At 40.3% G+C, this 22,600-nt stretch overlaps 2 protein-coding genes across 2 annotated transcripts; one reads left to right on the top strand and one right to left on the bottom strand.

The window, feature by feature from the left end:
- The first annotated feature begins 5,539 nt into the window (after window positions 1-5,539).
- Window positions 5,540-7,106, top strand: LOC133653223 (type-2 ice-structuring protein-like). Its single transcript, XM_062052299.1, has 7 exons — window positions 5,540-5,658; window positions 5,745-5,807; window positions 5,912-5,930; window positions 6,014-6,099; window positions 6,231-6,359; window positions 6,631-6,736; window positions 6,812-7,106. The coding sequence occupies exons 1-7, from the start codon at window positions 5,563-5,565 to the stop codon at window positions 6,889-6,891; spliced, it is 579 nt and encodes a 192-aa protein (XP_061908283.1). The 5' UTR covers window positions 5,540-5,562; the 3' UTR covers window positions 6,892-7,106.
- A 12,723-nt stretch (window positions 7,107-19,829) lies between these two features.
- LOC133653224 (type-2 ice-structuring protein-like) lies at window positions 19,830-21,615 on the bottom strand. Its single transcript, XM_062052300.1, has 8 exons — window positions 21,547-21,615; window positions 21,276-21,356; window positions 21,127-21,189; window positions 21,004-21,022; window positions 20,837-20,922; window positions 20,577-20,705; window positions 20,200-20,305; window positions 19,830-20,124 (listed from the first exon to the last, which is right to left on the bottom strand). Exons 1-8 carry the CDS (start codon window positions 21,598-21,600, stop codon window positions 20,045-20,047), a joined length of 618 nt encoding a protein of 205 aa, XP_061908284.1. The 5' UTR covers window positions 21,601-21,615; the 3' UTR covers window positions 19,830-20,044.
- Between the last annotated feature and the right edge of the window lie 985 nt (window positions 21,616-22,600).

Consider the following 22,600-nt stretch of genomic DNA (forward strand, 5'->3'; position numbering starts at 1 on the left):
TAATTACAACAAGACAATACAACAGAACAACAGCAGTCATACCACAACATGTTTCCTATTGATTAAAGTGCACCTGTATACTCCTACGAACAATCCTTTTGTTTGTTTTTTCTGCAAATTGACACCAACCTCACCTTGACTGTGGTTTTGCCAAAGGGACGTTTTCAGTACCAACTTTTGCCAAGTCTTTTCTTGTCCTATTTAAAAGGAACCATGAGATCAAGTTTTAGTGGTTTTGTTGAAAGGATTCTGAATGGTATCCTATAAAAAAATAAACTTCATGTAACTACCTTAAAAAATCCAGTGTTTTTGTCGGAAGCATTTTGATTGTGATGGCATCACATCTCAGCCATTGTTGAGAGCTCTGACTCAGCTGCTGGAAGTGCACAATGTGAAAGACAGAAGTTGGCAAACTTTCTGCCCAAACCAGATCTATGGGCTCTTCTCGGATTTGATGTGCTGAGAAAAGACATCTGAATGACAGTACATCACCCTTTACTGTCTACAAGCAGGTTTTATAAGCCCATCTTCAAAAGACAAGCAAACAAACTTCATTCCTTTCTGATTTTAGCCTTGGTATATTTTTTGTTCAAACTGATACTTGTCAAAGTGTGGAAAGGATCCAGGCTGCACTGTGGCTTCGTGGTTAGCATGTCAGCACGAATCCCTGCTGGCTCCTTTAAGTAGAGTTTGCATGTTCTCCCCGTGCTTGCGTGGGTTTTTCTCCTGCTATTGCTTGTATTCCGTCACAGGACTTCTTCCCGGAAGTGTAAACCAGTGGTGGTCAACCAAGACAAGATGGCTGTTGTACAGCAAGCAGCTCGCAAACTATCTGAGTACATTTTTTTTTAAAACAGATACGACCAAAATTACAACTATGCATGAAATAGATCCCTATAGTCTATTGAAAAAATATATGTCAAGTGATATCAAGGATTATACGTCGGTCACGTTCCCAGACATATCGAACTATTGTGCTCCAGACGCCATTCTACACAACAAAACAAAACTTGGAAAAGCACAAAGTTTACAACTCCATTGTGTGTGTCCGGGTCAAGGGATTTGGTTTTGATTGATTGATTGAGACTTTTATTAGTAGGTTGCACAGTGAAGTACATATTCCGTACAATTGACCACTAAATGGTAACACCCGAATAAGTTTTTCAACTTGTTTAAGTCGGGGTCCACTTAAATTGATTCATGATACAGATATATACTATCATATATACTATCATCATAATACAGTCATCACACAAGATAATCACATTGAATTATTTACATTATTTACAATCAGGGGTGTGGAGGGGGGGGGGGGAATATGGACATCAAGTAGTGGACATAGAGAGAGAGAGAGAGAGAGAGAGAGAGAGAGAGAGAGAGAGAGAGAGAGAGAGAGAGAGAGAGAGATCAGAAGGCATAAGAAAAAGAAAACGTAGCTGCATTTGATTGTTTACATTTGATTATTAGCAATCCGGGGAGGGTGTTAGTTTAGGGTTGAAGTTGCCGGGAGGTGAACTTTTATTGCGGTTTTGAAGGAGGATAGAGATGCCCTTTCTTTTATACCTGTTGGGAGCGCATTCCACATTGATGTGGCATAGAAAGAGAATGAGTTAAGACCTTTGTTAGTTCGGAATCTGGGTTTAACGTGGTTAGTGGAGCTCCCCCTGGTGTTGTGGTTATGACGGTCATTTACGTTAAGGAAGTAGTTTGACATGTACTTCGGTATCAGGGAGGTGTAGCGGATTTTATAGACTAGGCTCAGTGCAAGTTGTTTAACTCTGTCCTCCACCTTGAGCGAGCCCACTTTAGAGAAGTGGGTAGGGGTGAGGTGGGATCTGGGGTGGAGGTCTAGAAGTAACCTGACTAGCTTGTTCTGAGATGTTTGGAGTTTAGATTTGAGGGTTTTGGAGGTGCTAGGGTACCAGGAGGTGCATGCGTAATCGAAAAAGGGTTGAACGAGAGTTCCCGCCAGAATCCTCAAGGTGCTTTTGTTGACCAGAGAGGAAATTCTGTAGAGAAATGTTGTTCGTTGGTTGACCTTTTTGAGTACCTTGGTTGCCATTTTATCACAGGAAAGATTAGCCTCTAGAATGGAACCTAGGTAGGTGATCTCATCTTTCCTGGTGATGACACTGTCACCTACTTTTATGGTGAAGTCATTGACTTTCTTAAGTTTGATGTGGGACCCAAACAGGATGGATTCTGTTTTACCCAAGTGTATGGATAGCTTGTTGTCAGCGAGCCAGGTGCAAGTTCTACAGAGCTCAGCACTGAGGATTTTCTCCACCTGTGACTTGGAGGTAATAAGACTATTCCACATTGGTACATATCAGTATATTGTTATATTGCTACAAACTCAGGACATACGTTCTTGGACACGGGTGGGCTTCGGGGACATTAATGTTACCTCAGTTTTATCTAAAGTTCAATCAAGGTTTGTTTTGATGCAGTGGGCGCAGAGCACATCGCTCTAACTATCACTGGTGTGTGATGTGATCACCGCCTGTGCATAATGTGTGCTGCCTTCCAGCATTGGTAAAAACAATCACTGTGACTAATCATCATTCATTTATGATAGCGCCATATTTTTCTAAAATTATTACATGCGCTAACGCGTTAACAATGACAGCTCCAGTATGAATATAGGTGGATATATACAGTGGTGGTGAAAAGTTTGCATATACTTGTAAAGAACATCATGTCATGGCTGTCTTGAGTTTCCAATCATTTCTACAGCTCTTATTTTTTTGTGATGTAGTGATTGGAGCACATACTTGTTGCTCACAAAAAACATTCATGAAGTTTGCTTCTTTTATGAATTTATAGGGTGATGGGTCAAATGCAGAGGATAATCTCACAACACCTAGTGTGTGTGTGACAATCATTGGTACTTTAACTTTTATTATGGGTCTACTGAAAATGTGAGGGTCAAAAGTATACATACAGCAATGTTAATATGTGCTTACATGTCCCTTGGCAAGTTGACCTGCAATAAGGCGCCTTTGGTAGCCACCCACAAGCTTCTGCTTGAATTTTTGACCACTCCGCTTGACAAAATTGGTGCAGTTCAGCTACATTTGTTGGTTTTCTGACATGGACTTGTTTCTTCAGCATTGTCCACACGTTTAAGTCAGGACTTTGGGAAGGCCATTCTAAAACCTTCATTCTAGCCTGATTTAGCCATTCCTTTACCACCTTTGAGGTGTGTTTGGGGTCATTGCCTGTTGGAACACCCAACTGCACCCAACACCCAACCTCCGGGCTGATGATTTTAGGTTGTCCTGAAGATTTTGGAGGTAATCCTCCTTTTTCATTGTCCCATTTACTCTCTGTAAAGCACCAGTTCCATTGGCCGCAAAACAGGCCCAGAGCATAATACGGAAGGCATGGTGTTCTGTTCGCCAAAGATAATTGGATATACTGGTGTCAACTGGAAACCCTCAACACTTTGGCTATGCTTAGAAAATATGTCTGTAAAAGTATGAACAGAATCGGTGACAAAGGGCAGCCTTGGCCAAGGCCAACTTTCACAATGTGCAGGCTCAACTTAATGTTGACAGTACGAAACCAGGATCCTGCTCCGGTTCCTGCTCCACCAAATGGGATGTGCTACGTACCCCAGACAACAACAGCACACAGCAAGGGACAAAATCAAAGGCCTTTTTTGTAAAATCCACAAAACACATGTGGACCGCCTAAACAAACTCTGACGCAAGTGTAACGGGGGCCAGCCTCCGTGGCTGCGGCAGATATACGTTGGTAAACCTCACTCCCTGACTGCTTCGAATAGTGTTATCGCAGCTGGATTGGCAGATCAGGCTTTTAGCCTAGTGGCTAGCACACTTTGCTCTCAACGTTGAGGCCACATTAAGCCTGTGCGCTTTTATGCTGGAGTTTGATAAAGATCACATTTAATTTGCGGTGTAAACAGTCAGCTGGAAAAAAAATCAGATTTGGGCAACTTTGGCCTGCAGTGTAAACATAGTCAATGGGTCCTAAGTCGCCAGGGAGGTGTCCAGGAGGCATCCAGACCAGATAACGGAGCTGCATCAACTGGCCCCTCTTGATGTAAAATGAGTAGCTACCGGCTCTACTGGATGTCTAAGCGCCAGAGTAAGCCCAGCCACCCTACGGAGGAAACTGCTTGTTACTGCTCTTTAGTCACTACCCAAAGCTTGTGACAGGAAGTGAGGGTAGGAACAAAGACTGACAGGAAAATCCAAAGCTTTGCTTTCCAGCTCAGCTCCCTCTTCACCACAATTGTCTGGTACAGCATTGACATTCCTGCAGACACTGCCAGGATTTCCCTGTTGATCGCACGCTCCAGCCTTCCCTAACTCAAGTTACTTGAACCCCTCTACTTGGAGCAAGACCTCACACCCAACCTAAAGGGTACAATCCACCATTTTCAGGCTCAGAACCACGGCCTCAAATTTTGAAGTGCTTGGTCTCATCCCCAAATATTTATGTGTAGCTGCAAAACAGCCCTGTAGCACCCATCCACCAACCCCTGCCCCTCAAACCTTCCAGGCTTTCACATTGTTCCCAGTGGGATCTGAGCCGAGGATGTCATTGTGGCTTGTGCAGACCTTTGAGACATTTAAAGTAAACTTTGATTGATTGATTGATTGATTGATTGATTGATTGATTGATTGACACCCTAAACACTTTGGCTATGCTTAGATAGATTCAATATTTGGGGTTTTGGCACCAACCGTTGGACTTGATCTGACCAATCTAAGTCTATGAGCACGAACTGATGAAGCCTACTCGGATGAGTGGTGAAACGTCTTCCAAGACAAACCAAGCAGTCCAGTTGCGAACTATTGAACGCCCTGAGATTAAAACTACCTGGATGAATGAGAACCGTTATAGACATTTGCTTAGAAATCATGTCCATAAAAAGTATGAACAGAATCGGTGACAAAGGGCAGTCTGGGTGGAGGCCAACTTTTACAACGAGCAGGCTCAACTTAATGTTAACAATGCGAACCAGACTTCTGCTTCAGTTCCTGCGAATGGGGTATGAATGCTAGAGCCACGTACCCCATACAAGCAGAGCACTCCCCACAGGGCACAGCGAGGGACCTAGTTGAAGTGCTGGTTCAGTGTTCCATTACCAAGACACAGACCTCAATGCACCTCCTATAACTGAGGTTTGACTATTGGTCCTAAAGTTTTCTCCAGCAGTCCGGAATTAACTTTCCCACAGAAACCCTTCAACCTCCATGAATAGGGAGACCATCACCCCGGTCTGCCTATCCTGAGAACGACTGTGACTGACTTCCATGCAATGTTGAAGCAAAGTTCCAACCAAGATAGTCCCACATTGTAGTCTCCACGTAAGGTGAAGCATCCTGTACATACAAAAATAAAGTTTGACAAGGAAAACAATGGTGTCTTTGTTTCATTGTTTGGGTGTGAAACTGAGCTCAAGTAATAGGCTAATTAAACCAATTATTTACGTCAACTTGTGACTATTTTTATTCAGTAGTTCCTTGTTGCAGACCATAATTAACATACAGATCATTCCAGGGTTGCGTCAATCCAGCAAATAAAAGGATGGCTCTTAGTTGTCCCTTAGTTCAGCATCCAACAGCCCTGGAAACTCTTAGTTGTCCCTTAGTTCAGCATCCAACAGCCCTGAAAACTCCAAAGGTAACACACTACAACTTTAAATGCGACTTTTCGAACTCCATTTAATGACATGTTCAATATAACAGTGTTTGTCTATCATTGCACAGATGGCGTTTTCTCTTCGCGTGTTTTTCCTCCTTTGTGGGATCAGTGGACTGATGACTGGAGCTGTAAGTCCAAATCTCACCTGCTGACTTCAATAAACATGTATTATCCTCTTTCATTGTCTGCTGTCTTCATATTTGTAAATGCTCTCTTCTTACCTTCTACACAGTGGTCTCGTCCTAGCAAAGGTTGGTAGCTATGATAATTTTGTTTTTAATTAACAATGACTTATTTTATGTTATTCATTCTGAAAATAATGATTATGTTGCAGAAGTTTGCTGTCCCGAGGGATGGACTCAGTTGGATGATCACTGTTACATCTTCCAAGCTGACGAAAGGATGTTCCTAGATGCAGAGGTATGAAATGTAGTCGTAATATATTTATACACCAGGGGCTGCTGAGCCACCTGTTTGTTCATTTATCAAAAGATTACAACTACATGATGGAATGAATCAAATCTACTTTTTCACTCTGTTTCTACCATTAGAGTGTCTGCAACATTCTTGGTGGGAATCTGGCCTCAATCACCAGTGCGGTGAAAAATTCAGTCGTTCAAGACCTGGTTAATGAAGCGGGTGCAGATTCAGCCTGGATTGGACTCAGTGACGCCATTGGGGTAAAACATTTAACAATGTCAAAGTTGTCTAGTAGTCAGTCGAATAGTTTATTGGCACCTATCAAATAAATGTATCCTCCATACTAAATCAGGGCAAAAACGTGACAATAGGAGGTGTAGAGTTGAGTGTTTCATAATGATACTGTACGATGCTAATAATATTTTTAACACAATCAAGATGTCAAATATTGTGACAAAAGAGCAGTAAATACAATTGCATGCAGTTGTTCTCTTCAGGAGTGACTCATTCAAATGTGACTTTGACTTCCAGGCGGGAACCTTTCTTTGGACTGATGGCAAACCCTTTGAATTTAGTGACTTTCCATCAGCACTTCCTACGGATGAATGTGTGGTTATTGATGCTGACGCCACCACCGGTATAAGTATAATCAGTGAATCAAATTTAGTTGAGATGAACTGTCATGTCACTCTGAAAACTTTTTTTTTTCTAGAATCATGGGAAGGTGAGACCTGTGACAGCCTAGAGCCATACGTTTGCATCAGAGACGCGTGCTGTGACTACCGTCACTAATCAAACCATATCATCATATCTTCTACAACAATGTCTTTCACTCATCACAACGAGTGTACTGAGAAGATATTATACTTTGTGGTGTCTTTGTGTATCTGGGTTGACTATCAAATATGTTTTTCTCCTACGCTGTTCAGTTGTTGAATGTTAGTGGAACACATTTGAAACTGAAACACCATCTTTCTACTAAATAAAGGAAGCTATCTGCATGGAAATATGTATTTGTGTCTTATTTCCACACAACCAATTCTGAACTTGTGCATTGTTCAATTATATGAACAACAATTGTAATTTTGTGCAATTTAGCTTTTTCGTTTTTAAATACTTCTTCACAGTAACATTTTTCAAAGCAAAAGCATATAATAAGAACACCACCGGCCAGCTTATTAACATTAGTGGTTTAACAGAACACATTTTTTTGGAAAATAGTCTATATTTTTCACAATTACAATTAATTTGAAATGGCAATTCGCCCTATTTTGCCTATAAAGCTCTTAAAAACCTCCAAAAACCTCCAATAGGATGTTATATACATGATGATACATGATAACAGAAGCATTTATCATAACATTTAATATTTACGTACTTTGATTATTTTAAGCATACGCAGCGCATTACTTTCAAAAACGCATCCCGACTGTCGCCTTTTTCTTCAACATCACTGATTATTACTCACTGCAGACTTCATGAGAACCAACAAACATAATAAAACATCACTTACTGTACAATGTCAATGTACACTCTGTCATTAGGATGCTGACTGCTAGGATGTTCATTCAATAATAAAAGATATACAGTATAACCTGTAACATGTATTTAAAAAATTACATTAAAAAAATGGATACATGATGTACATATACACAGTATACATGTCAGGTGATTTGAAAAACAATATATACAAAAAATGGGGGGTAGGGGTATATACACTATGTACATGACACTATGCACATGTTGACTCAAAGAGTGTGCAAAACAGAATGAGAAATTATATATACACTATAACCACATATAAATATATATACACCATAACCACATATAAATATATATACACTATAACCACATATATATATATATATATATATATATATATATATATATATATATATATATATATATATATATATATATATATATATATATATATATATATATATATATATATATATATATATATACTACCGTTCAAAAGTTTGGGGTCACCCAAACAATTTTGTGGAATAGCCTTCATTTCTAAGAACAAGAATAGACTGTGGAGTTTCAGGTGAAAGTTCTCTTTTTCTGGCCATTTTGAGCGTTTAATTGACCCCACAAATGTGATGCTCCAGAAACTCAATCTGCTCAAAGGAAGGTCAGTTTTGTAGCTTCTGTAAGGAGCTAAACCGTTTTCAGATGTGTGAACATGATTGCACAAGGGTTTTCTAATCATCAATTAGCCTTCTGAGCCAATGAGCAAACACATTGTACCATTAGAACACTGGAGTGATAGTTGCTGAAAATGGGCCTCTATACACCTATGTAGATATTGCACCAAAAACCAGACATTTGCAGCTAGAATAGTCATTTACCACATTAATGTATAGAGTGTATTTCTTTAAAGTTAAGACTAGTTTAAAGTGATCTTCATTGAAAAGTACAGTGCTTTTCCTTCAAAAATAAGGACATTTACATGTGACCCCAAACTTTTGAACGGTAGTGTATATATATATATATATATATATATATATATATATATATATATATATATATATATATATATATATATATATATATATATATATATATATATATATATATATACTGTAAACACATATAATTATATATACACTATAACCACATATACATATATATACACTATAACCACATATAAATATATATGCACTATAACCACATATAAATATACATAAACCACATATAAATATATATACACTATAACCACATATAAATATACTGTATATACGCTATAACCACAGATAAATATATATAAACCACATATAAATATATATACACTATAACCACATATAAATATATATAAACCACATATAATTATATATAAACCAGATATAAATATATATACACTATAACCACATATAAATATATATAAACCACATATAATTATATACAAACCACATATAAATATAAATACACTATAACCACATATAAATATACATAAACCACATAAATATATATGCACTATAACCACATATACATATATATACACACTATAACCACATATAAACCACATATAAACCACATATAAATATATATACACTATAACCACATATAAATATACATAAACCACATAAATATATATGCACTATAACCACATATACATATATATATACACTATAACCACATATAAACCACATATAAATATATATACACTATAACCACATATAAATATACATAAACCCCATATAAATATATATAAACCACATGTAAATATATATACACTATAACCACATGTAAATATATATACACTATAACCACATATAAATGTATATACACTATAACCACTTATAAACCTGTTTGATGCTTGGAAGAGTTGCTGGAGATCAATTTAGGTTGAGATCAGGTAGAGGTTGAGCTGAGTCATGATTTTATGACAGTTTTAACATTTAGTAGGGAAGTGTGAATTTGAAGGTGTGTTGGTAGTGCATTCCACTGTGTGCTGGCAAAATAGTAGAATGCATTTTTTCCCATGAGAGGCTTGAATTTGGGGGGGACGAGGTCTGAGGAAGTCCCTCTGGTGAAGTACCTGTGAGCATCACTTACTCTGGTGAAATAGTTGGACAGGTACTTGGGGACACTTTCTCTGAGTATTTTGAATACCAGGCACATTGCAATTTGGTGTACTCTTTCCTCAACTCTAAGCCATCCCAATTTGGTAAAGTGGGCTTGAGTTAGGTGAGTCCTGTATGGAAGGTTGAGCAAGAGTCTCACCAGCTTGTTTTGGGAAGTTTACAGTTTAGTTTTTAGTAGCTTGGGGATACTGGTGAACCATGAGGTGCAGGCGTAGTCCAAATGACACTGTATGAGGGCACCGGCAAGGGTCTTAAGTGCATCCCTGTTGATAAACGCAGAAATCCTGCCCAAAAATCTAGTTTTATTATTGATCTTGGTGATTGCTTTTAATGCCATTTTTTCACCCGATAGTGTTGTCCAATATACAACCTAGGTCAATGACCTTGTCTTTGCTGGTGATTATGGTATCACCTGCTTTAATCGTAAAGCCCGGGTGTGCTTGGACCCAAATAGGATGGACTCTGTTTTACCCAGGGCTAGTGACAGTTTGTTATGGGAAAGCCAGAGACAGAGATGACTTAGTTCGGCGCTGAGTGCACTTTCAACCTTCAATTTGTCCCTGTCCGAGGCCAGGATCGCAGAATCGTCCACGAACAGGAACAAATTGCTGTTACATGCTGATTTCATGTGGTTAATGTAAATCAAGAATGACAATGGTCCCAGAATTCTCCCCTGTGGGACACCACAGCTCACCTTGAGGGGAGGGGACAGTGATCCGTTCACCTCGACCACCTGTTCTCTATCCTCAAGGTAAGATTTCATCCAGTTTGTGGCTGCGCTGTCAAAACCGATTGCCCTCAACTTGTTTAACAGTATTGAGTGGTTAACTGTGTCGCATGCCTTTTGAAGGTCCAGCATAACCATTCCACAGTACTTGCCCATGCCTATCTCTAAACAAGGGGTTTGATATCATCCATTGCGACCAGATAAGATATTTTTTATTTTTATCCATTTTTTTTCTCAAGCCGTTCTGCCCAGCCAATTATGAGGTTAGAGCCAATCAGAAGAACATGCACGCCCGTCGTTGGAGCAAAGTTACGCCATCCATCCATCCATTTTCTACCTCTTGTCCCTTTCGGGGTCGCAGGGGGTGCTGGAGCCTATCCCAGCTGCACTCGGGCGGAAGGCGGGGTACACCCTGGACAAGTCGCCACCTCATCGCAGGGCCAACACAGATAGACAGACAACATTCACACTCACATTCACACACTAGGGACCATTTAGTGTTGCCAATCAACCTATCCCCAGGTGCATGTCTTTGGAGGTGGGAGGGGCCTATTCCCAGGTGCATGTCTTTGGAGGTGGGACGAAGCCGGAGTACCCGGAGGGAATCCATGCAGTCACGGGGAGAACGTGCAAACTCCACACAGAAAGATCCCGAGCCCAGGATCAAACCCAGGACCTTCGTATTGTGAGGCACACGCACTAACCCCTGTTCCACAGTGCTGCCCCAGCTACGCCAGCAAACTAATAATCTTAAAACAATTAACAAGTTAAGAAGACGTCAACATTTTGCAAGAAAAGGAAAGTGGACCAAAGAAAATTAATTTAAAGGATAGATAGTGAAATATGGCTTCACAGCACACTCTCCTTTCAAGCCCACATAAACAACATTACCCGGTCTGCTTACTTTCATCTTCGGAACATTAATCGTCTTCGCCCATCCCTTACCCCACATACTGCTGCCATACTAGTCCATAGCCTGGTCACCTCTCGCCTGGACTACTGCAACTCTCTCCTGTTTGGTCTCCCTCACAAGTCACTTCACAAACTTCAGCTACTCCAGAACTCTGCAGCCCGGATAATCACCAGAACCCCTTCAATCCAGCACATCACCCCTGTTCTGCAGCAACTCCACTGGCTGCCCGTCAAACATCGTATCCACTTTAAAATAATTCTCCTCACTTTCAAAGCTATCCATAACCTCTCTCCATCTTATCTCTCTGATCTGATCCATGTCGCCACGCCGTCACGTTCCCTAAGATCTTCTTCATCCATCCATCTGACTGTCCCTTTATTTAAACTGTCCACCATGGGTGCCCGAGCTTTCAGCCGCTCAGCCCCACATCTTTGGAACTCTTTGCTACCAGACCTTTGTAACTTAGACTCAATATCCCTCTTCAAATCAAGACTCAAAACACACCTATTCCTGCATTGTAATCATATTTTCTTCTCTATCTTTGTTGTTGTTGTTGTTGTTTTTTATCCAATTTGATTTTATTGTTTTAATTTTGGACGGTGTCCTTGAGTGCCCAGAAAGGCGCCTTATAAATAAAATGTATTATTGTATTATTATTATTTAGCCACAAAATTGTTGTCCCTGTGAAGAGTGCCATTGTCAAATGCCATTTTGATACAAAAAAGGGCAACTTCCAAAGGAGGTATGTACCTGATATGCAGTTGAAGATAACAAAAAAATCTTATTAAGCCATTCTGTACTTTAAACAGAGAATATTGTGAGGTTACTACTAGGCTCAGTGCAAGTTGTTTAACTCTGTCCTCCACCCTGAGCCAGCCCACTTTGGAGAAGTGGGTAGGAGTGAGGTGTGATCTGGTGTGGAGGTCTAGAAGTAACCTGACTAGCTTGTTCTGGGATGTTTGGAGTTTAGTTTTGAGGGTTTTGGAGGTGCTAGGGTACCAGGAGGTGCAAGCGTAATCGAAAAAGGGTTGAATGAGAGTTCCCGCTAGAATCTTCATGGTGCTTTTGTTGACCAGAGAGGAGATTCTGTAGAGAAATCTCGTTCGTTGGTTGACCTTTTTGATTACCTTGGTTGCCATTTTATCACAGGAAAGATTAGCCTCTAGAATGGAACCTAGGTAGGTGACCTCATCTTTCCGGGTGATAACAATGTCACCCACTTTTATAGTGTAGTCATTGACTTTCTTAAGGTTGATGTGGGACCCAAACAGGATGGATTCCGTTTTACCCAAGTGTATGGATAGCTTGTTGTCAGCGAGCCAGGTGCAAGTTCTACAGAGTTCAGCACTGAGGATTTTCTCCACCTGTGACTTGTCCCTGTCTGATACCAGCAAGGCCGAGTCATCCGCAAACAAGAACAATTCACAGTCGCATGGCGATGACATGTCGTTTATGTCTATTAGGAACAGTAAAGGCCCTAATATACTGCCTTGGGGGACTCCACAGCTCACCGAGAGGGGGGGGGGGCACGGTGCCGTTTACCTCTACCCCCTGTTCCCTCCCCTCCAAGTAAGATTGCATCCAGCTCGATGAGGTTTTGTTAAATCCGATTGCTCTGAGCTTATCCAACAGTATAGGGTGGTTAACGGTGTCAAAGGCCCTCTGAAGGTCCAGCATGACCATGCCGCAGTATTTGCCCGCGTCCACCTCATGTTTGATGTGGTCGCTCAGATAGAGAAGGCATGTGTCAGTGGAGTGGTTAGTTCTGAAGCCGGATTGGAATTTGTACATGAGTTTTTTAGTAGCAAGGTAACTATCGACCCGTCCATAAACTATTTTTTCCACTTTCGAAATGGAACTGAGAAACTTCATCACTAATGTCTGCATTTGGAAGCAAAGAATAACTTTTGTCTTATTCACTGACACTTTTTAGTTTGCTTCTTTGCTGCTATGGTAAAATAGAATTGACAACTTATTCAACCAAAACGCTGGTTGGTGTTTTGTTTGTAATTTAAGACACAACGATTTGATGTCAGCAGTCCACAATTTATTGTCCTTAAGCGGGTTTTTATAAGCCCATCTTCAAATGACTTTGAGAAGGCTCTTGATAGCACACACCGAGATGGGCTTTGGAAAATTCTAAGAGTGTAGAGGACACCACAACATATAGTAGAACTCACTAAGACTTTCCACTTTAATTGCACTTGTCGTGTGGGAAATAGCAACCATGCATTGTAGGGTCAGGCAAGGGTGTGTAATGTCTACACAGCTCTTCAACATCATCTTTGTGCAAGGACATTTCTCTCCTTTGAGCAAAATGGAACACCTCAGAAGTTACTCGCTTTGGCCTTGCTCCAAGAAGATAAAAACAATGATCTCATGTAGACCACCAGGAAGTGTTTTAAATATAGAAAAACAATCAGAATAATATGACCCCTTAAAGTCCATGGGAGAATACACAGAATGCCAGATTTGACAAGGAAGGCACACATATAAGGGTTTTTCTGGATTTGTACCCAGAACCTTCTCAAGTTTTCGCTCTACTATCTGAGCCACACCGCTCAGACTTGGCTTTTAGCTTGTTTAGGAGCTTTAAATGAAATGTTTTGCCTGACGGTGTAATTAGTGAGTAATTGCGGAGAGCTAACCCAGTAAGGTGTGAATAAGTGTCATTCAGCTGTCTTTTTTTCAGCACATCAAATCCGGGAAGAGATAATGAGATCTGGTTTGGACAGAAAGTTTGCCAATCCCAGCAGCTGAGTCAGCGCTCTCAACAATGGCTGAGATGCCAAACAATCAGAATCAAAATGCTGCCAACACAAACACTGGATTTATTAGGTAGTATAATAACGTACGATGCGTTTATTTTTTATAAGGACATACCATTCAGGGTAGTTTCAATAACACCATTAAAAAGTGATCCTAAGGTTCCTTTTAAATGGTGGTGAATGATAGACAAAATTCCCCCAAAAAGTTAAGCCCCCCTTTAAACAATACAAAAAAATGTAAGATAAAATCATAAAGAAATGAAATGTGTTATCCCGTCTTTTGAAGATGGGCTTACAAAAACCTGCTTGAGAACAATTGTGGTCTGATGGTGGTAGGGTAGGATAGCACTTTAATTAATTTTATTTATTCATTATATGGTTGTGTCAGTTACAATACAAAAATGCACCACCCAGCCTTTTGGTAGAACCCAGAATAAATAGTAAATTCTCCAATACCATCTGGAAGTGAAATAAAACGTGTCGGTGAAGAACACAAAAACTATTATTTACTTCCAAATACAGACATTAGTGATGAAGTCTTGGTTAGTGCTTGTTCTAGCTATGCATTGTTGGACTGACTTGATGGATTTGTCCTTAGATTTTGTTGGTAATATATTTTGCAGCACTTTTTGAGACACTCAAAGTGCTCCACGGTGAGAACTGAGAACCCATCATTCAATCACTCCACAATAACACCTTGATGGAGGTAGGTTACAGCTGTAGCCACAACCGCCCTTGGCCTTCCGACCCCCACTAAATGTACATTCACATTAATACCACAATGTGAGTGGCACCGGGAGCAAGGTGGGTGAACTGTCTTGCCCAAAGACACAAAGGCAGTGACGAGGTTGGCGTAAGCTGTATTTGTACTGTTGGAAGCAGATCAGAATCATATCCATATTTAAGTGTTACTTCTTTCTAAAAACTCCTATAGTCATATTTACATCAGCTAATGTCTCGTGTGGTACAAAGTGCTTGGATTCGAGTGTCCTTGGTTAGAGTCAGAGCACTGTTTATTTTCTTTGTTGAGACTGCCAATACATTCCTAAGATAAGGAGCACAGCTAGACTGGGGAAACAGCAGGCGGGGGACAGAGGGAAGATCACGGGACTTCCGGGGGTTTGAGGGGAGACCGAGCTAGACCGATCTGGACCGGGCTGGGGAACGCTGGTGTGCTGGATTGGTCTCAGTTTGTCCTCTAAGCTTGGAGAATAAACCACAAAATACCAACTGCTGCCTGTTGATTGAATATAAACATCAGTTTATGTGCCATAAAAATAATCTGGGAGAGACTAGCAATTTGAATTCCCCATTGGAGGAATGCTGGTCGACGCAACAGTACCTGGAACCCTGAAGTTTCTGGATGGCCAATCGACCATTTGAGCGACGCTGCTCTCTTAAACCACACACATGGTTCTTAGCTTGTCTGGGAACTTTGTTGAAATGTTCTACCTGGCTGTTTATTTAGCGTATAATTGCGTAGATATTACTCGTAGAAGGTGTGATTGTCATTCAGCTGTCTTTCTTCACATCAAATCACAGAAAAGCCAACAGATCTGGTTTGGACGGAAAGTTTGCTATCCCCAGCAGCTGAGCCAGACTTCTCAACAATGACTAAGATGTGAAGCCATCAGAATTATAATGCCGCCAACACAAACACTGGATTTATTAGGTAGCATACTTACGTATGATGCTTTAAAAAAAAAATGAAATACCATTCAGAATATTTTCAATAAGGCCATCAAAAAGTGGTCTCAATTGTCAGGATCCGCTGATGTTTTTTTAGTTTGATATTTCCTTATTTGTGGGTTAATTGTGTTTCAGTACCTTTGTTTGTTTTCTTGGTTGCCATGGGTGCTGATTTTATTTTTTAAACCTGCCTCCGATTAGTGGTCCGTCACCTGCTTCTGGTCACTAATCAGAAAGCTATTTATTCCTGCCTCACACCACACTCTGGCTAGCAGTGTGGTGTGAGGCAGGAATAAATAGCACTCCGATTACTGATCAGGAGCGGGTGAGCCTCCCGACCACAAATCAGAAGCAGGTGACAAAAATCAGCACCCATGGCAACTAAGAAAACAAACAAGGGTACTGAAACAGAACTAAGTAACAACTAAGGAAATATCAAACTAAACTAAACATGATTCGGGCAACGGATCATGACACTCAATGTTCCTTTTACATAGTACAATGAAAGACTTGGCAACCGTAGGAAATGAAAAAGCCCCTTTGGCAAGACCAAAGTCAAGGTGAGGTTGATGTCAGTTTGCAGAAAAAGAAAAGAAAGATTGTTCATAGGAATTTACAGGTGAACTTTAATCAATTGGAAACATATTTGAAAATAACTTATTCAAATGTTCAATTCAAAAATTCCAACTCTTCTTTTCTCTCGAATCGCTACACTACACATAGTATGTAAACATTTTATAATGATCATTATGGTATTATACTGGTCCTGTCACGTGTTATTGAGTGTTCCAAAAGGCTTGAAATCACAATTTATTTCTGAAAATAAAGAATCAGAATCTAGACAAGAGGCATCAGAAGTATTTATAATCAGGAATGTGTCAAGAGTGTGGAGGTGCAAACACACGAGATGCTACACAGAAACTGTCAGGAACTCGCATGGCTGTTGCAGTTGTGACCTAAAGATGCAGGAAACAGGAGATCGGCGCGCAGGTAAGAACATTTTAATATCCTTAAACTTAGGAGAAGCAGTCATCAATCAATCAATCAATCAATCAATGTTTATTTATATAGCCCTAAATCACCAAAGTCTCAAAGGGCTGCACAAGCCACAACGACATCCTCGGCACAGAGCCCACACAAGGGACGTCGATGTGAATGACTATGAGAAACCTTGGGGAGGACCGCATATGTGGGTAACCCCCCATCTAAGTACAGTCCCTAGTGGATCCACATAACAGTGAGAGTCCAGTCCATAGTGGGGCCAGCAGGAGACCATCCCGAGCGGAGACAGGTCAGTAGCGCAGAGACGTCCCCAACCGATGCACAGGCGAGCGGTCCACCCCGGGTCCCAACTCTGGACAGCCAGCACCTCATCCATGGTCACCGGAACCGGAATAACCCAGCGAGGGGGCAAAGGAGAAAAGAAAACGGCAGATCAACTGGTCTAAAAAAGGGGGGTCTATTTAAAGGCTAGAGTATACAAATTAGTTTTAAGATGAGACTTAAATTCTTCTACTGAGGTAGCATCTCTAACTTTTACCGGGAGGGCATTCCAGAGTATTGGAGCCCGAACAGAAAACGCTCTATAGCCCGCAGACTTTTTTTGGGCTCTGGGAATCACTAATAAGCCGGAGTTCTTTGAATGCAGATTTCTTGCCGGGACATATGGTACAATACAATCTGCAAGATAGGATGGAGCTAGACCGTGTAGTATGTTATACCTAAGTAGTAAAACCTTAAAGTCGCATCTTAAGTGTACAGTCATGCATACAAAGGTTCTCAAACATAATCAATCCTCGAGCACTGAGGAAGAGCATAAATAGCCGCCTGATTGGCAACTGCAACCAGGTGTGCCCGGCTGCCAATCAGGGACAGGTGAGGGGAGCGAGCGCTCAGAGAGACATGCAGGAAATGCAACAAAAATAAGAGCGCTGACAGGAAGTAAACACCAAACAAGGAAACACAAACTGTAGTGAAGTGACAGATCGTCACAGAAGCCTCAGGAAGGAGATTGATACAATAACTGTGAAGCCTATGAGATGGGAAAGAAAACGTATTCCACTTGCTAAAAAATTTCCTTCAGTTCAAGTTACTCAAGGGCAGGGGTTCTCAAACCTATTTTTCAAAGGTCCATATTTACTTTCTATTAGGGTCCAGAACAATTTGCAATAACCTTTTTTTCATGTTTTCAAAAATATATATGTTTCTATGTTGAAACAACATACTGTACAAAAAGTGTGAATAAAACAATATCAACACTAGCCAAATAACTTTTTTTGAAGTAACCTCACAATATTCTTTGTTTAAAGTACAGAATGGCTTAATAAGAATTGTTTGTTATCTTCAACTGTATGTCAGGTACATACCTCTTTTGGAAGTTGCCCTTTCTTGTGTCAAAATGGCATTTGACAATGGCACTCTTCACAGGGACAACAATTTGTGGCTAAATGAAGCCATATTTCACTGCATATTCTTCTTTAAATTCATTTTCTTTGGTCCACTTTCCTTTTTTTTGCAAAATGTTGACGTCTTCTTAACTTGTTTATTGTTTTGGATGACTAGTTTGCTGGCGTAACTTTGCTCCAACGACGGGCGCGCATGTTCTTCTGATTGGCTCTAACCTCACAATAACTGGCTGGGCAGAACTGCTTGAGAAAAAAATGGATAAAAATAGGAAATATCTTATCTGGTCGCAATGGATGATATCAAACCCCTTGTTTTTAACATTAAAAACATGTACTGATATACTGTGTTCTTTCACCCCTTTCAAGTTCATTTATGGCGGTCTTGGTGCATCGCAGATTGTAAATATCATTGAGTATTGTTACACCCATAATGTGATGGATTTTCCATCCATTTTTACCGCTTGTCCCTTCTGGGGTCGCTTTCTAACTCGTAAATAAAAGTCGGCTGACAGCAGAGCCAATGTGAGGTCCCCTACTCCGCCCATAAAACCCAATAAAAGAAACATCCAAAATACTCTATTTACATTTGGTGACTTGAATATTAACAAGTATTAGTGATATTGTTATTATAAGCGCTGACGCAGACAAACTATTTATAGTGGCGCCCAATGTTGACATGATTGACTGATCAGCTGCTTTTCCGTTTCCTTGCTCGTCAAACGTTATTGTAGATCATAGATCATGCATCTCACCTGAATAGTATCAATCAATTAGTCAATCAATGTTTATTTATATAACCCTAAATCACAAGTGTCTCAAAGGGCTGCACAAGCCACAACGACATCCTCGGTACAGAGCCCACATACGGGCAAGGGAAAACTCACCCCAGTGGGACGTCGGTGAATGACTGTGAGAAACCTTGGAGTGAGTAGAAGGACGAGGAAGTATTCCGACAAGTTGGTACACTTTGACAGCCAATTTAAGACTTGGCAAGAACGACACGTAAAAAGGCTTGGTTCCACCCCCCTTTTCTTTGCGAGGATCATGAGTCATTTTTCATCTTAATGGAAATATATGAACATCCTAGCAGTCAGCATCCTAATTACAGACTGTACATTGACATTGTACAGTAAGTGATGTTTTATTATGTTTGTTGGTTCTCATGAAGTCTGCAGTGAGTAATAATCAGTGATGTTGAAGAAAAAGGCGACAGTCGGGATGCGTTTTTGAAAGTAATGCGCTGCGTATGCTTAAAATAATCAAAGTACGTAAATATTAAATGTTATGATAAATGCTTCTGTTATCATGTATCATCATGTATATAACATCCTATTGGAGGTTTTTGGAGGTTTTTAAGAGCTTTATAGGCAAAATAGGGCGAATTGCCTTTTCAAATTAATTGTAATTGTGAAAAATATAGACTATTTTCCAAAAAAATGTGTTCTGTTAAACCACTAATGTTAATAAGCTGGCCGGTGGTGTTCTTATTATATGCTTTTGCTTTGAAAAATGTTACTGTGAAGAAGTATTTAAAAACGAAAAAGCTAAATTGCACAAAATTACAATTGTTGTTCATATAATTGAACAATGCACAAGTTCAGAATTGGTTGTGTGGAAATAAGACACAAATACATATTTCCATGCAGATAGCTTCCTTTATTTAGTAGAAAGATGGTGTTTCAGTTTCAAATGTGTTCCACTAACATTCAACAACTGAACAGCGTAGGAGAAAAACATATTTGATAGTCAACCCAGATACACAAAGACACCACAAAGTATAATATCTTCTCAGTACACTCGTTGTGATGAGTGAAAGACATTGTTGTAGAAGATATGATGATATGGTTTGATTAGTGACGGTAGTCACAGCACGCGTCTCTGATGCAAACGTATGGCTCTAGGCTGTCACAGGTCTCACCTTCCCATGATTCTAGAAAAAAAAAAGTTTTCAGAGTGACATGACAGTTCATCTCAACTAAATTTGATTCACTGATTATACTTATACCGGTGGTGGCGTCAGCATCAATAACCACACATTCATCTGTAGGAAGTGCTGATGGAAAGTCACTAAATTCGAAGGGTTTGCCATCAGTCCAAAGAAAGGTTCCCGCCTGGAAGTCAAAGTCACATTTGAATGAGTCACTCCTGAAGAGAACAACTACATGCAGTTTTATTTACTGCTCTTTTGTCACAATATTTTACATTTTGATTGTGTTAAAAATATTATTAGCATCGTACAGTATCATTATGAAACACTCAACTCTACACCTCCTATTGTCACGTTTTTGCCCTGATTTAGTATGGAGGATACATTTATTTGATAGGTGCCAATAAACTATTCGACTGACTACTAGACAACTTTGACATTGTTAAATGTTTTACCCCAATGGAATCACTGAGTCCAATCCAGGCTTCATCTGCACCCGCTTCATTAACCAGGTCTTGAACGACTGAATTTTTCACCGCACTGGTGATTGAGGCCAGATTCCCACCAAGAATGTTGCAGACACTCTAATGGTAGAAACAGAGTGAAAAAGTAGATTTGATTCATTCTATCGTATAGTTGTAATCTTTTGATAAATGAACAAACAGGTGGCTCAGCAGCCCCTGGTGTATAAATATATTACGACTACATTTCATACCTCTGCATCTAGAAACATCCTTTCGTCAGCTTGGAAGATGTAACAGTGATCATCCAACTGAGTCCATCCCTCGGGACAGCAAACTTCTGCAACATAATCGTTATTTTCAGAATGAATAACAAAATAAGTCATTGTTAATTGAAAAAAAAGTTGTCATAGCTACCAACCTTTGCTAGGACGAGACCACTGTGTAGAAGGTAAGAAGAGAGCATTTACAAATATGAAGACAGCAGACAATGAAAGAGGATAATACATGTTTATTGAAGTCAGCAGGTGAGATTTGGACTTACAGCTCCAGTCATCAGTCCACTGATCCCACAAAGGAGGAAAAACACGCGAAGAGAAAACGCCATCTGTGCAATGATAGACAAACACTGTTATATTGAACATGTCATTAAATGGAGTTCGAAAAGTCGCATTTAAAGTTGTAGTGTGTTACCTTTGGAGTTTTCAGGGCTGTTGGATGCTGAACTAAGGGACAACTAAGAGCCATCCTTTTATTTGCTGGCTTGACGCAACCCTGGAATGATCTGTATGTTAATTATGGTCTGCAACAAGGAACTACTGAATAAAAATAGTCACAAGTTGACGTAAATAATTGGTTTAATTAGCCTATTAACTTGAGCTCAGTTTCACACCCAAACAATGAAACAAAGACACCATTGTTTTCCTTGTCAAACTTTTTTTTTTGTATGTACAGGATGCTTCACCTTACGTGGAGCATACAATGTGGGACTATCTTGGTTGGAACTTTGCTTCAACATTGCATGGAAGTCAGTCACAGTCGTTCTCAGGATTGGCAGACCGGGGTGATGGTCTCCCTATTCATGGAGGTTGAAGGGTTTCTGTGGGAAAGTTAATTCCAGACTGCTGGAGAAAACTTTAGGACCATTAGTCAAACCTCAGCTATAGGAGGTGCATTGAGGTCTGTGTCTTGGTAATGGAACACTGAACCAGCACTTCAACTAGGTCCCTCGCTGTGCCCTGTGGGGAGTGCTCTGCTTGTATGGGGTACGTGGCTCCAGCATTCCTTGGAGCAGGAACCGAAGCAGAAGCCTATATCCACCTATATTCATACTAGGGCTGTCATTGTTAACGCATGTGGTTAATAATAAAATATGGCGCTACCATACATGGATGATTAGTCACAGTGATTGTTTTTACCAATGCCGGAAGGCAGCACACATTATGCACAGGCGATGATCACATCACACACCAGTGATAGTTAGAGCGATGTGCTCTGTGCCCACTGCATCAAAACAAACCTTGATTGAACTATAGATAAAACTGAGGTAACATTAATGTCCCCGAAGCCCACCCGTGTCCAAGAACTTATGTCCTGAGTTTGTAGCAATATAACAATATACTGATATGTACCAATGTGGAATAGTCTTATTACCAAATCCCTTGACCCGGACACACACAATGAACTTGTAGACTTTGTGCTTTTCCAAGTTTTGTTTTGTTGTGTAGAATGGCGTCTGGAGCACAATAGTTCGATATGTCTGGGAACGCGACCGACAGATAGTTCGCGAGCTGCTTGCTGTACAACAGCCATCTTGTCTTGGTAGACCACCACTGGTTTACACTTCCGGGAAGAAGTCCTGTGACGGAATACAAGCAATAGGTGAAGAAAAACCCACGCAAGCACAGGGAGAACATGCAAACTCTACTTAAAGGAGCCAACAGGGATTCGTGCTGACATGCTAACCACGAAGCCACAGTGCAGCCTGGATCCTTTCCACACTTTGACAAGTATCAGTT

Source organism: Entelurus aequoreus, linkage group LG07 (assembly GCF_033978785.1).
Source record: "Entelurus aequoreus isolate RoL-2023_Sb linkage group LG07, RoL_Eaeq_v1.1, whole genome shotgun sequence".
Classification (NCBI taxonomy): Eukaryota; Metazoa; Chordata; class Actinopteri; order Syngnathiformes; family Syngnathidae; genus Entelurus; species Entelurus aequoreus.